Here is a 14,169-nt window from a genome sequence, read left to right as displayed (position 1 = left end):
CGTGTTGGGGTTAATATCGGAGTTATTTTTGGGTAGAGAAAATCAAGTTACGGATTAGAAAGGTTTGAAATTTAAAAAAATGTTAAAAAAATCCCTGACATTAATCAGCACCCAGAGGAGCCTAAGCCACATTTCCATTTTATTCCAGGAAAAAAAAGGGAAAGGAAATCCAGGGAATTTTACCTCAGCAGAGAAAGGAAATCCAGGGAATTCTGCCTCAGCACAAAAAAGAAAAGGAAATCCAGGGAATTTTGCTCCCACCATGGAAAGGAAATCCAGAGAATTTTGCCTCAGCGCAAAAAACAAATTTAGGGAATTTTGCATCAGCACAGAAAGTTAAAGGAAATCCAGGGACTTTTTAATAATTAATAACTGAGGGAGCCCAAGAGCTGTTCCCGCAGGGACGCCGCAGCCCTTCCCGTGGCACATCCCATGTGGGAATTCCCTGTGGCTCTGTGCCCTCCCAGGGAGGGGAGGATGAGCCCAGCTCTGCGCTCCCGGCCCCAGAAGGGAGAGAGGAGCAGGGGGAGCCAAGGACAGCCCCAGGCCCCGCAGGGATGGACGTGCTCTGGGCTGGCCTGGACACACCAGGCTCCTCGGAGCTCTCCTGGAGTCTGCTCCTCTCCAGGGGAACAGCCCCAACTTTCCAGCCTTCCCTCTGCCCATCCTGGAGCTGGGAATGAGCAGCAGGTCTGGGACAGGCTCTGCTGTGGCAGAAAATCCCACTTTGGAGTTTAAGGACTGAAGGGAACTTTGACATTCCAATATTCCAATATTCCTCACTTTTCCTGGGAATTATTAACTGCATTTCCCCCTCAGCTCAGTGACCAAGGGCCAAAGTTCAGCTGCTGGAGCTGGAGGTGCAGGAATTTCTCTCCTAGAAAACCAAAGTTCCCTGTGAGGATTTTTGAGCCTTAATCCCATCAGACACCTCCTCCCTCCAACTGAAAATGCTGAAATTCCCAAATTAATTCCTCTCATGATCATTCCTCCTTCTTTTTGGTGGCTGTATCATCCTGATATTGATGGTTGGGAGTTGCTTTGAGTGGTTTTCCAGCCTCCTGTGGCTTCCAGGCCATGACCTGGTGTTGGAAATGAAGATTCCAACCAAGATTGCAGCTCAGAGTGAGGGGAGGATGATCCCACCTCTGGATTTACATCCCTGGATTTACAGAAAGCATCAAAATGGAGAGAAAAGCAGGAGGAGCAAAGGCAGAGCCCAAATCCCAGCAGGAATGGATGTGCTGGAAAAAACAGATCCCAAGGAAAATTCTCCAGAAATAATTCCCAGCTCATGGTGTTAATCCTCAGGTTGATAAACAAAATAAATGTTTGAAAGCTACAAAGTAGGAAAATCACATTCAAAGCAAGGAAATCAATTCCATTTTGCATTGATTGTGGATGTCACCAAAATTGCATTTTCTCCCAGAAAAACACTCACCAAGTCCTTTTCCTTCAGCTTTTCCACCAGCTGATCCATTTTGGATTGATCTTTATTGGATATTTCCACCTCATAAAGACTGGAGTAAACCCCCTGAAAGCAGACTGAGGGGAAAAAAAAAAAAAAAAGAGTTTTGTGTGAGAATTCTGAAATCCATGAATTCTGTCCCAGAAGGATGAAGTGGAATTGATGGAAGCACCGGAAATTGGAATATTTCACACTCACCTTCGTTCCCAGTGTAATTTTTTTTCCCAAATGCAGCTTCTGGCAGCTTTTTCTTCAAGTCAGCCAAGCCCATGACATGGTTGATGTCCAGGTTGGGAGGCCTGAGGGGATAAAGCACCAAAAAAATCAGGATTAAGGAGAGCTGGGAGTTCGTGGAAGCAGAAAACAACAACAAAAAAAGCTGTGGAAAAGGCGCAGCTTGCTCAGCACTTGGATAATTAAAGGATCCTGTTTGTAAATCTTGAAAATCCTCAAATTCCAGCCCCTGGGAATGTTTAAAGCCAGGTTTGGAGCAATCTGATTTAGTGGGAAGTGTCACAATTAAATTATTATCAAGCTCCGGGATTTTATCTCCTCACCCAGCTGGGAGCCAACAACTCCTTTCTGATCACCCCAACATTGCAGCAGCAAAGGGATAAGGCAGGAAGAGACAAAACCAGGTTTAGGTTTAGAACCCAAGTTTAGGTTTAGAAATAAGATTTTGGTTAAGAAACCAGATTTAGTTTGAGAAATCAGGTTCAGTTTGAGAAATCATGATTTGGTTCAGAAACCAAGTTTGGGTTAAGAAACCATATCTGGGTTAGCAAACCAGGTTTAGTTTAAGAAACCAGGATTTGCTTGAGAAATCAAGTCTGGGTTAAGGAACCAGGATTTGGTTAAGAAACCAGGTTTAGTTTGAGAAAACCAGGTTTGGGTAAGCAACCAGGCTTTAGTTCAAAAACCACGTTCAGTTTAAAAAACGCAGATTATGGTTCAAAATCCAAGTTTAGGTTCAGAAACCAGGTTTAGTTAGAAACCCCAGGTTTAGTTAGAGAACCCAAATTTAGTTTGAGAAACCAGGATTTGGTTAAGAAGCTTGGTTTAAGAAACCAAGATTTTGTTAAAAAAACAGGTTTGGTTTAAGAACTCAAGATTTGGTTGAGAAACCAGGTTCAGTTTGAGAAATCAAGATTTGGTTAAGAAACCAAATTTGGGCTAAGACCAGGACTTGGTTAAGAAACCAGGTTTGGGTTAAGAAACCAGGTTCAAGTGAAGAAACCAGATTCAGTTTGAGAAACCAACACCCCAGAAATTCACCCAGGAAGAATTAAAAAAGGAATAAACTTACAGCTGGGCTGGGATGGTGGAGCTGTAGGGGTTCCTCAGGGCAATGGTGCAGAGCAGCTGGCCCTGGATGGAGAGCTGGCCCCTCCATGGGCAGTACAGGTCTGCAGGGAAAAGGGAAATAAAACCAAAGAAAAGCAGGAGAGGGGAGAAAAGAGATGAAATTAAAAAAAAAATCCATGGATAAACTCAACCCCAAAACAAAATCCCAGCTGCTCTTACCTTGGTGGCTCTGCTCCGCTCTGGAGGAAAAGATAAACAAAAAGCAAATATTGAGAGATTGGAAGAGCAATAAAGAGAGGGGAGGGAAGGAGAAAGGGAAGGGATCATTTGGGGATTTACTCACAGGCTGTGGGTGGCCAGCACAGGCATTTCCTTGGGCTCTCTGTACTGGCAGACCAGGAAGATGTAGGGACACACCTGCCTGGGCCGCTCGGCCGTGCTGCCGCCGCTCACCTCGTACACGTAGTACTGGGAAAGGAAAACCCATGGAATGTGTTCAAAACCAGCAGGGACACTGCTTCTTTATCCCTTCCAGGCCCCATCCTCCCTCCAGGGAATCTGCTGTTCATGGGCCATCCAGGCTCACTGCACGGCTGATACAATTCCAGCATCCCATTGGGAGAGGCTCCACCCAGGGGGAGGAGCCCAGCATTCCCACCTGGATAAAAGCTGAGATTTGGAACAGCAGCACAGCCTGTTTGCACTGGATTCCCAGAGGAAAACCAGACCCAGCTCAGCACCACTGGACCTTCAGAGGAAAACTTCCCCCTCCTGCAGGATCATTGCTCCAACAGAACCACATCTGTCACTGCAGGAGGACGGGACTGGGCTGCTCCCAACACCCTGACCAACAGGTCAGGTTGTGTTCTGACCCTGTCAGGGGGTTATTTTTGCCCTACTGCATTTTAATTTAAATTTTCCTACTAAAGAACTGTTACCTCTATTCCCATATCTTTGCCTGAAAGCCCCTTTAATTTCAAAATGATAATAATTTGGAGGGAGAGGGGTTTACACTCTCCATTCTCCAATCAGTCACTGCAGGAGGATTTGCGCTGCTCCCAACATCCTGACCAACAGTGTGTCAAGCTGTGTTCTGACTCTCTCAATGTTTTATTTTTTGTAATATTGCATTTTTAGTTTAATTTTCCTACTAAAGAACTGTTATTCTTATTACCATACCTTTACCTGAGAGCCCCTGTATTGTAATAAGTTGGCTGAGACTCCATTATCTTCATGCAGAGAAAAGCCGATTTTTGATTATCACAACTCATTTATACGGTTTTGTCTTGGGTTGCAAAGCAAAATTTAAAATAATTTTTTTAAAAAATAACTAAAATTATATATTCTGTCACCAGCTGTTAAAACCAGGTGGAGAAATGTTTCTGTATCTCTTCCACCCTTCATAAATCCAGGGGGAATCTGCTGTTTATGGGCCATCGAGGCTCACTGCATGGCTGATACAATTACAGGTTGTGTTCTGACTCTGTCAATGCTTTAATTTTTGTTCTACTGCATTTTAGTTTAATTTTCCTACTAAAGAACTGTTATTCTTAATCCCCTACTTCACCTGAGAGCCCTTGTATTGTAATAAGTTGGCTGAGACTCCATTATCTTCATGCCAAGAAAAGCTGATTTTTTATTATCAGAACTCATTTATACGGTTTTGCCTTGGGTTGCAATGCAAAATGCATTTTAAGAAAATAACCAAAATTATATATTCTGTCACCAGCAGACAGAAACCAGCTGGGGCAGTGTTTCTTTATCTATTCCATGCCCCACCCCTCAGAAATCCATGGGAATCTTCTGTTCATGGACCATTGAGGCTCACTGCATGACTGATACAATTACAGGGGGTCAGGTTGAATTCTGACTCTGTCAGTGTTTTATTTTTTGTACTACTGCATTTTAATTTTAATTTTCCTACTAAAGAACTCTTGTTCCTATTCCTATATCTTTGCCTGAGAGTCCCTTTAATTCCAAAATTATGATAATTCACAGGGAGGGGGTTTATATTTTCCATTTTCAGGGAAGCTCCTACCTTCCTTAGCAAACAAAGACAAGTTTTACAGATGTCTTGTACATTAATTAATTAACAGCTTCTTCCTAATTACTCTATTGGTTAGTAACAGGTATTTTATTTGTCCATCAAATCTCTGTTCTCGGATTATTTACCTATTTTCTTTACTGATTCTCATGGGACAAATCTCTTGTTACTGCAGTTGTTTTGCATTTGTTCTTCAAATTCAACAGGGAGAAAAGGGAATTCCCAATGGATTCCCAGATTTTCACAAATTAAAATTTAATTAAAAAGGAATTTCCAGTGGATCCTCAGATTTTCCCAAAATCCAACACATAAATCATCATTAAAAGGGAATTTCCAATGGATTTCCAGATTTCGGCAAAATTAAAATTAAATTAAAAGGGATTTTCCAGTGGACCCCCAGATCTTCCCAAAATCCAAAGAGTAAATCTTCAAGTGAATCTCCAGTGGATTTCCAGATTTTATGAGGATGATAAATCAAATATTTATAAACTTTAGAATTTACAAGTATTTCTATTTACAATCCTTTTACCTGTAATTCTTTTATACTTCTTTTATAATTCTTTTATTACACCCCTGAATTTCAAAACTGTAATAACTCAGTTTTAGACTATAATAATTCAGTTTTATGAATTTCAGAACTACAAGAATTCAGTTTTAAATGATAATAACTGAGTTTTATGAATTCCAGAACTAAAATAATTTGGTTTTAAACTAAAATAATTCAGTTTCATAATTTCAAAATTACAATAATTTGGGTTTAAACTATAGCAATTCAGTTTTATGGATCTCAAAATTATAAGAATTCTGTTTTAAACTGTAATAATTCAGTTTTATGAATTTCAGAACTATAATAATTGAGGTTTTAACTATAATAATTCAGTTTTATAAATTTCAAATTTACAGTAATTCTGTTTTTAACTATAATAATTCAGTATGATGAATTTCAAAACTATAAGAATTCAGTTTTAAACTGTAATAAATCAGTTTTATGAATTTCAAAATGACAATAATTTGGGTTTAAACTATAATCATTCGGTTTTACGAATATAAGAATTTAGTAATTTGTGAATTAATGAATCTATGAATTTGTGAGTTTATTGGTTTATGGATTGATGGATGTATAAATTTATGTTCTTATTCTAGTTTTGGGGTACCTGGCTGCTCCTGCTGGGGCTGTGGTTGGACACGTGGCAGTCGTAGCCTGGTGAGGGGCAGGTGAAGCTGCTTGTGGAGTTCTCAGCAATGGCTCTCACCTTGCCCTGCAGCAAAAAAAAATTCATCCCAAAAGGATTAAAATCCAATTAATTATTGCCAGGAATGGGATTTGGCTGGTGGGAAATCTCCTTGGAAAGTGAGGGGGATGTGGTGGAAGGTCAAAAATTCAGATGGGGTTGGGTTTGGAATCACCTCCAAAGAAAAGGAAAAATGGGGGAAAAAAATCTCTCAAAATATCCCAAAATTATTGCAAATCCAAGGAAAAATTGGAGCCTGGAGTTGGATTTTACATCCCACCAAGATTATGGGCAGCAAAATTTCCTTGAAAGAAAAATCTCAAATCTCAAATGTTTGGGTTTGGAATCAGCTCCAGAGAGAAGGAGGAAGGGGGAAAAATCCCTCAAATCTCCCAAAATTCGTGAAAATCCAAGGAAAAATTGGAGCATGGAGTTGGATTTTACGTCCCATTATAATCAGAATTATGGGCAGCAAAATCTCTTGTAAGGAGAAATTTCCAATGTCAGGAGTTTGGGGTTTGGAATCAGCTCCCGAGAAAAGGAAGAAGGGAAAAATCCCTCAAATTTCCCCAAAATTCCTGAAAATCCAAGAGAAAATTGGAATTTGGAGTTGGATTTTGGACAGCAAAATCTCTTTTAAGGAGAAATTTCCAATGTCAGGAGTTCAAGTTTGGAATTAGTTCCAGAGAGAAGGAAAAATGGGGGAAAAAATCTCTCCAAATTCCAAAATTCCTGAAAATCCAAGGGAAAGTTGGAATTTGGAGTCAGATTTTACATCCCACCAGAATTATGGGCAATAAGAAATTTGGTTTTTACCTTGATCAGTTTACAAATGACAATATATCCTGATTTTCCAGGGTGCCAAGGTCTGGGCTGGAGACAATCGGAATATTTGGAAATATAAACTCCTGAAAAAGAAAGAAAATGGGAATTATTCATTATCAGGTAAGAAAACTCTGGGAAAAGAGGATTTTCCTCATGGAAATATTCCCAGAAAATGAGAAATTTTCCAAAAAAAATCAGCTATTGGGTGATAAAGGTTGTTAATATTCCCAAAATATTCCCCGAGAAATATTCCCAGAAAAATGAGAAATATTCCCAGAAAAATTGAAATATTCCAAAAAATCAGATAAAAGTTTTTAATATTCCCAGCAAAAGAGAATATTAAAAAAAAAAATCCAGAAAACGAGAAACATTCCAGGAAAATGAGAAATATTCCCAGAAAACGAGAAATGTTCCAAAAAAAATTTTGATAAAAGTTGTTAATATACCCAGGAAATGAGAAATATTCCCAGAAAAATGTGAAATATTCCCCCCAAAAATCAGTTATTTTTACAGAAAAAAAAAAACCCAAGAATTGAAGGAGTTGCTATCCCCAGAATGGGAATTTCCTTTTCCAAATTTTGGGGCATTTTTTCCCAAATTTCTGGGATTTTTTTTCCCAATTTCTGGGCATGTTTTACCTTTGGCTGGGTCCCCAAGGGTGGAGATGGAGCTGCTGTTGACACGGAGCCCACTCTGACACACTTCCTTTGCCTGCAATAAAAACAGGAAAAAAAATCTTTTTTCACCTTATTTTAGGATTAGGGAATAAAAATCTGTCCCATCAGATGCAGAAAAATATCTGGATGCGGTTTAAACCTCAAAATCCCAAAAAAAATTGAGGTGGAAGGGAAATTAAACATGGTTTAAATAGAAAAAATCAGCAGGAGAAAAGGAAATTTCCAGTGGGTTCCTTGATTTTTACAGAATTCAAATTGAATTAAAAAGGAATTTCCAGTGGGTCCCTGATTTTCACAAAATTAAAATTGAATTAAAAGGGAATTGCAATGGATTCCCAAATTTTTACAAAATTAAAATTAAATTAAAAGGGAATTTCCAGTGGATTCCCTGATTTTTCACAAAGTCCAAATAATAAATCATAATTAAAAGGGAATTTCCATAATTTCTATTTAATCCAAAGAATTCCACTGGCACAAAGGAAAGTTTCATTTATTCAAATCAAATCTATCCCTAAAATCCCTAAAATTGGATGTTTTGAAGATCCCTTCCCACCTAAACCATTCTGTGATCCCCCAAATTTTAAAATCCTATTTAATCCAAAGAATTTCAAATAATACCACTGGCACAAGCAAAAATTCCTTTCTGTTCCAATCAAATCCATCCCTAAAATCCCCCAGGAGTCAAAGAATCCCAAAGAATCCCAAATACTTCCACTGGCACAAAGGAAAATTCCTTTTATTCCAATTACATCCATCCCTAAAATTGGATGTTTTGAAGATCCCTTCCAATTTAAACCATTCCAGGATCCCCAAATTTTTAAATGCTATTTAATTCAAAGAATTCTAAATAATTCCACTGGCACAATGGAAAATTCCTTTTTTTCCCACTCAAATCCATCCCTAAAATCCCCCAAGAGCTGCTTCCAGAGTTCTTTCCAGCAAGAATTCCTCTGAGACCTCAACCCCCAAATCTCCTGGGGTTTGACGTAATTAAAAAATTATCAAATCCAAGGATTTGATCCCAAATTTGAGCAGAAAAAAACGCAAATCCTGGTTACCTCTTCCTCCTTATCAAAAAGCAGGAATGCAAAAGTCTCCTGCAGCTCCTCCTGGCTGTATCCAGCAGCTTCCTTGGCTTGGGCAAAAGCTTTGAGCTGCAAAAATAAAAAAACCAACAAATATTGGTCTCAGGTGACGCTGGGTTGGGGAAAAACTTCAAGAAAGGGAACAAAGCTGGAGCTGATCCCAGAAAATTTTGAGGGATTAAGGAAAAAGAAGGTGGAGCAGAAGGGGATTTGGAAGAGGTTTGGGGGTGAGGAAGGAAGGAGCTTGTGGTTGTTTTGGGTGAGGTTTTAGGGTTTGGGTTTGGGCTGGGGTTTAGGTGAGGTTTAGGGTTTGGGTTGGGGTCTGGGTTTGGGTCTGGGCTGGAGTTTGGGTTAGTTTTGGGTTTGTGTCTGGGTTGGGGTCTGGGTTTGGGTTGGGGTTATAGTTTGGGTCTGGGTTATGGTTTGGCTCGGGGTCTGGGTTAGGGTCTGAGTCTGGGTGTGAGTTTGGGTCTGGGTCTTGATCAGGGTTTGGGTCTGGGTTAGGGTTTGGGGCTGGGTGTGAGTTTGAGTTTGGATTTGGGTCTGGGTGTGAGTTTGGGTCTGGGTCAAGGGTTGGTTTGGGTCAGGGTCAGGGTTAGAGTTTGGACTACGGTTTGGGTTAGGATTAGGGTAGGGATAGAGTTTGGGTCTGGGTTTGGGTTAGAACTGGGGTTTGGGTTAGGATTTGGTTTAGGGTTTTGGGTTGGGGTTGAGGAAAGAACGAGCTCGTGATTTGGTTTGGTTTTAGAACTCACAGGCAAATCAAGAAATGATTCCTGATTTCCCGTGGTTTTATTCAGCTCCCAGAGGGATTATCCAGGATTTAGGCAGGATTTACACCCTTTTCCAGCCTGCTCCAAGAAGAGTTTGGGTTTGGGTCTGGGTCTTGGTTAGGGTTTGGGTTTTGGGTTAAGGTAAAGGATTATATTAGGGTTAGTTTTTGGTCTAGGTGTGGGTTAGGTTTAGGGTTATGGTTTGGGTCTGGATGTGGGTTTGGGTTAGGTTTAGGGTTTGGGTCTGGCTTTGAATTTGGGTCTGGGTTTGGTCTAGGGTGTGGGTCAAGATTAGGGTTAGCTGATAGGATTTGGGTCTGGGTTAGGTTTAGGGTTTGGGTTTGAGTTTGGGTCTGGGTCAGGCTTTGAGTTGGGGTTAGGGTTTGGGTTAGGATTAGGTTTAGGGTTAGAGTTTGGTTTAGGGTTAGGTTCTGGGTTAGTGTTAAGGTTTGAGTTAGGGTTTGGTTTTGGGTCTGGTTCAGGATCTGGAGGTGAGGAAAGAATGAGGTCGTGGTTATTTTTGGCTTGGTTTTAGACCTCCCTGGCAAATCAAGAAACATTTCCTGATTTCCCATGTTTTTATCCAGCTCCCAGAGGGACTATCCAGGACTCAGGATTTTCACCCTTCCCAGGCTGCTCCAGGAAAGCTGGAGAGGGATTTGGGACAAGGGGTGGAAGGACAAGACACTTTCTCAGGGTTGGGCATTGGACGTTTTTAAGATCCCTTCAATCCTAAAGCATTCTGTGATCCCAAAATGTTTAAATCCTGTTTAATCCTTGACAACCAGACTGGAGATTTCCATTCCCAGAGAGCACAGCCTGCTTTCCATGGCAAGGAAAACGGGAATGTGGGGACGAAGGGATTTTAAAAGTGAGAATGTGGGGAATGTGAAAGTGGGAATGAAGGGATTTTAAAAATGGGAATGAAGTGATTTTGAAAGTGGGAATGTGAGAATAAAGATATTCTAAAAGTGGGAATGAAGAAGTGGGAATGTGGACATTTTAAAAGTGGAAATGAAGGGATTTTGAATGTGGGACTGTGGGGATGAAGAGATTTTGAAAAGTGGGAATGAAGATATTTTAGAAGTGTGAATGAAGGGAATTTGAAAGTGGGAATGTGGGGATTTAAAAGTGGAAATGAAGGGGTTTTTAAAATGGGAATGTGGGAATGAAGGGAATTTGAAAGTGGGGATGAAGGGATTTTAAAAGTGGGAATGTGGGGACTTGAAAAGTGGGAATGAAAGGAATTTGAAAATGAGAATGTGGGCATTAAGATATTTTAAAAATGGGAATGAAGGTATTTTGAAAGTGGTCCAGGGAGGTGGGAAAAAAATAGGGTTTAAAAGGAAGAAAAAAGGTGAAGGCAAAGAAATCTCAAAAATCTGCCTTGAGGTCACTCAGCACAAATGGAACCCATGGAAGGGAATTCCACCAGTTTCAAAGGAATTTAGGAATTGCAAAGGCTCCAGGAATTTTGAGCTGTATGTATTTTGTTATTCCTGATAGCGATGGAAGTGCAACAAAAGGGATAAAAAACCAATCAAAATAGCAAGAGTGGCTCTACGAAGCAAAGGCAACAATAAATCATCATTTCCAGAGATCTGCAGCTCCCAGTAAAATGCCTTTTCCTGGGATTTCAAGCTCACCTCACTCAGGAAACGATCATTTTCCACCAGGATTGCTTTGCTGAACTGGAAGCCATGCTGGGAGCTGGAGTCCAGGGAGGAGCTCTGCAGCACCGACACCGCCTGCTGCAGGAGAGAACTCGGCTCCTTGGATTCCACAGGAAAACCTGCAGGGGAAAAAGGGAAAATTCCATTTTGGGAATTCCCACATCACTCAGGGGAGTCAGGATAAGGTGATGAGAGAGTGTGGTTTGTTGCTATCCAAATCCCAAATTTTTGGGGCTTAAAACAACACCACCCCACCTGCTCCAAGAGAGAATTAATTTGGCTCCTTGGATTCCACAGGAAAACCTGGAGAGAAAAAAAGGGAGAATTCCATTTGGGAATTCCCACATCACTCAGGGGAGTCAGAATAAGGTGGTGGGAGAGTGTGGTTTGTTGCCATCCAAATCCCAGATTTTTGGGAGTTAAAACACCACTGCCCTCTGTAAAATGGAATTTGGCTCCTTGGATTCCATGGGAAAAGCTGGAGGGGAAAAAAAAGGGAAAATTCCATTTGGGAATTTCCAGACTCAGGATAAGGTGAATTATTTGGAATAGCTATTCAAAGAATTGTTCTCAAACTGAGGGTTTGATCCCTGTTTTTAAGGAAAAGTTTGAAGAATTTTTGTCTCTTCCTTCCTTCAGTTAAAAAGCAAGGAAAAAAAATCACATCATTCCTTGCGTAAATTTTTATTCCTCTCAGATTATTCCAGGAAAAAAAATATTATGTGGTTTGCTGCCATGCAAATCCCAAATTTTTGGGAGTTCAAACTAACAGTAATTAATCCCAAAATTTGGGGATCCAAAGGGAAGAGGGATCCATCTTCCAAAGGGAAGAGGGATCCGAGCTCCGTGTTCATCCCAGAAAGGAAAAAAACCAAAACTCTAACAACTGCCGCAGAAGAAAAAAAATTATACTTTTCTAATTTATAAATTAACTTTCTTCATGAGATTCCAAATCCCAAACTGAGGGTTTGATCCCTGTTGTTAAGGGTAAATCTGAAGAATTTTTCTCTTTTCCTTCTTTTAATTGAAAAGAGGAAAAGACCAAATCATTCCTTGTGTCATTTTTTATTCCTCTCCAATTACTCCAGGGGGAAAAAAATTATTCCCAAACTGAAAGTTTGATCCCTGTTTTAAAGAAAAATTTGAATAATTTCTGTCTTTTCCTTCCTTTAATTAAAAAGAAGGAAAAGATCAAATCATTCCGTGTGTCAATTTTTATTCTTAAATTATTTCAGGAGGGGAAAAAAGATTAATTGAAGAAATAAAGAGAATAAATTAAAATTTGGTGGTTTAAAGTTATTTAGCTCCGGTTTTACTTTGAGGTTGAGCAACGAGGGAAAAAATCCAGATGAAAGGGAAAAAGTGTGGAGGGAGCTAAAAAACGATCCAATAATTTCCAAATGATCCAAGAAAAACAAAAAAAGCCTTTAAAGAATATTTTTGTGCTTCAAATATTTTTGGTGGGAGTTTTTTTGTGCCCTTTAACATTCACTTTTTACACTTCCTGGCTTTTAGGTGGTGCCTCTGGAATCTTTGGAATTAGGGGGCAAAAAAATCATTTTCAATTTATGAATTAACTTTATTCATGAGGTTGCAAATCCCAAAGTGAGTGTTCAATCCCTGTTTTTAAGGAGAAGTTGAGGAAAAGTTGAAGAAAAGTTTTTCAGAGCAGAAAAATGGGAAATAAAGAGATTTTCCACCTCTTTTTCAGCATCAGGTCTTTGGATCTAATGACGAGAAAAAAAGTTCATTTTGCTCTTTTTTTTTTTTCTTCTTTATTTTTTTTTTCTTTTTTTTTGCATTTTTCTTCCTGAATCCTTAAGGAATCATGCAGAGCTCAGATTTTTCCATGAAAAACCTGAAATTTTAAATCCCAGCTCAGTGAAAGGATCAAACACAACTCCCCCTTTTATTCCTTTTTTTTTTTTTTTTTTTTTTTTTTTTTTTTTTTTTTTTCTGGAGCATCACAACTTTTTTTGGAAAATCTCAGATATTTTCAAGGATAAAAACTAAAATAAAAGTATGGAAAATTCTAGGGAATACAAAAAAAAAAATAAAATCCAGGAATTGTTCTCCTTCATGCAGCTTCAAAATAAAAAATCCAGAAAAGGGAGGAAAAATAAATTTAATAAAATAATTAATAATTAATCCAATTAATGAGAGGAAAGTGATTCCCTCCTGGATTTAGGGAAGATGTGTCCCAACCCTAAGGAAAAAAAAATCCCAGGAAAAAGAAAAAAAATCCCAAATCTTGTCACGTGGCAGGACAGGAGGAGAAGGTGAAAGTGAAAGTGGCCAAGGCAGAAGGAAAAGTGAAAGTGAGGAAATTGGGAATGGCAACGGGTCCGTGGGGGGAAATTTGGGAATGAGAAACTTGGGAATGGCAGTGGATCCATGGGGAAAAGTCAGGGAGAAACTTGGGAATGAGACCAGATCCACTGGGAAACTCAAGGAAATTGAGAAACTTGGGAACACCACTGGATCCATTGGGAAACTCAGGGAAGGAGAAACTTCGGAATGGCACTGGATCCATGGGAAAAACTCCAGGAATGAGAAAGTTGGGAATGGCATCAGAAAAATAATCAGGGAACAAGAAACTTGGGAATGGCACCCTGGGAATGAGAAACTTGGGATTGGCACTGGATCCATTGGGAAACTCAGAGAAATTGAGAAACTTGGGAATGGCATCAGATCCAAGGGACAAACTCCGGGAATGGGATTAAACAGCGTGGATGGCACAGGACTGGAAAATCCAGAGAGGATTTTTATCCCTGCCCTGAAATCCTGGGGAATTTTCACATGGAATTTTCACATGGAATTCCACCAGGCACTTCTGCAGCTCCCCCAAATCAGTTCTCAACCCAAAGAATGCTGAGGAATCATCCTCCAAGGAATGCTGGAATTCCCTGGAATTCTGATCCCTGATTCCTCCTTCTCCTGGATTGGAATAATTTTGGTCGGAAAAGATTTTCCAGGATGGAATCCAAGGCCACCCATGACCCCAAGTGTCACCTCCACAGGAAAATCCCTCCAGGGATGGGGGGACTGCACCCCTGCCCACCTTTTCCATGGAGAAATATTCCCTAA

General features: G+C 39.9%; 1 protein-coding gene across 1 annotated transcript in view; it reads right to left on the bottom strand.

Annotated features, from left to right (window-relative positions):
* TASOR2 (transcription activation suppressor family member 2) overlaps positions 1–14,169 on the bottom strand; it is a 36,050-nt gene that overhangs the window by 17,654 nt on the left and 4,227 nt on the right. Inside the window, exons 2-11 of the mRNA XM_066319540.1 lie at positions 11,056–11,201; positions 8,610–8,705; positions 7,513–7,585; positions 6,866–6,957; positions 5,972–6,076; positions 3,117–3,241; positions 2,993–3,012; positions 2,775–2,958; positions 1,667–1,767; positions 1,442–1,545 (exon numbers count right to left, since the gene is read on the bottom strand). Coding sequence (XP_066175637.1) covers positions 1,442–1,545; positions 1,667–1,767; positions 2,775–2,958; positions 2,993–3,012; positions 3,117–3,241; positions 5,972–6,076; positions 6,866–6,957; positions 7,513–7,585; positions 8,610–8,705; positions 11,056–11,201 — 1,046 coding nt within the window. The remainder of the gene's footprint in view (positions 1–1,441; positions 1,546–1,666; positions 1,768–2,774; positions 2,959–2,992; positions 3,013–3,116; positions 3,242–5,971; positions 6,077–6,865; positions 6,958–7,512; positions 7,586–8,609; positions 8,706–11,055; positions 11,202–14,169) is intronic.

The sequence above is a fragment of the Sylvia atricapilla genome, chromosome 5 (assembly GCF_009819655.1).
Source record: "Sylvia atricapilla isolate bSylAtr1 chromosome 5, bSylAtr1.pri, whole genome shotgun sequence".
In the NCBI taxonomy this organism is placed as follows: Eukaryota; Metazoa; Chordata; class Aves; order Passeriformes; family Sylviidae; genus Sylvia; species Sylvia atricapilla.
The sequence above is the reverse complement of the archived record's forward strand: the minus strand, read 5'-3'. Positions and strand labels throughout refer to the sequence as shown.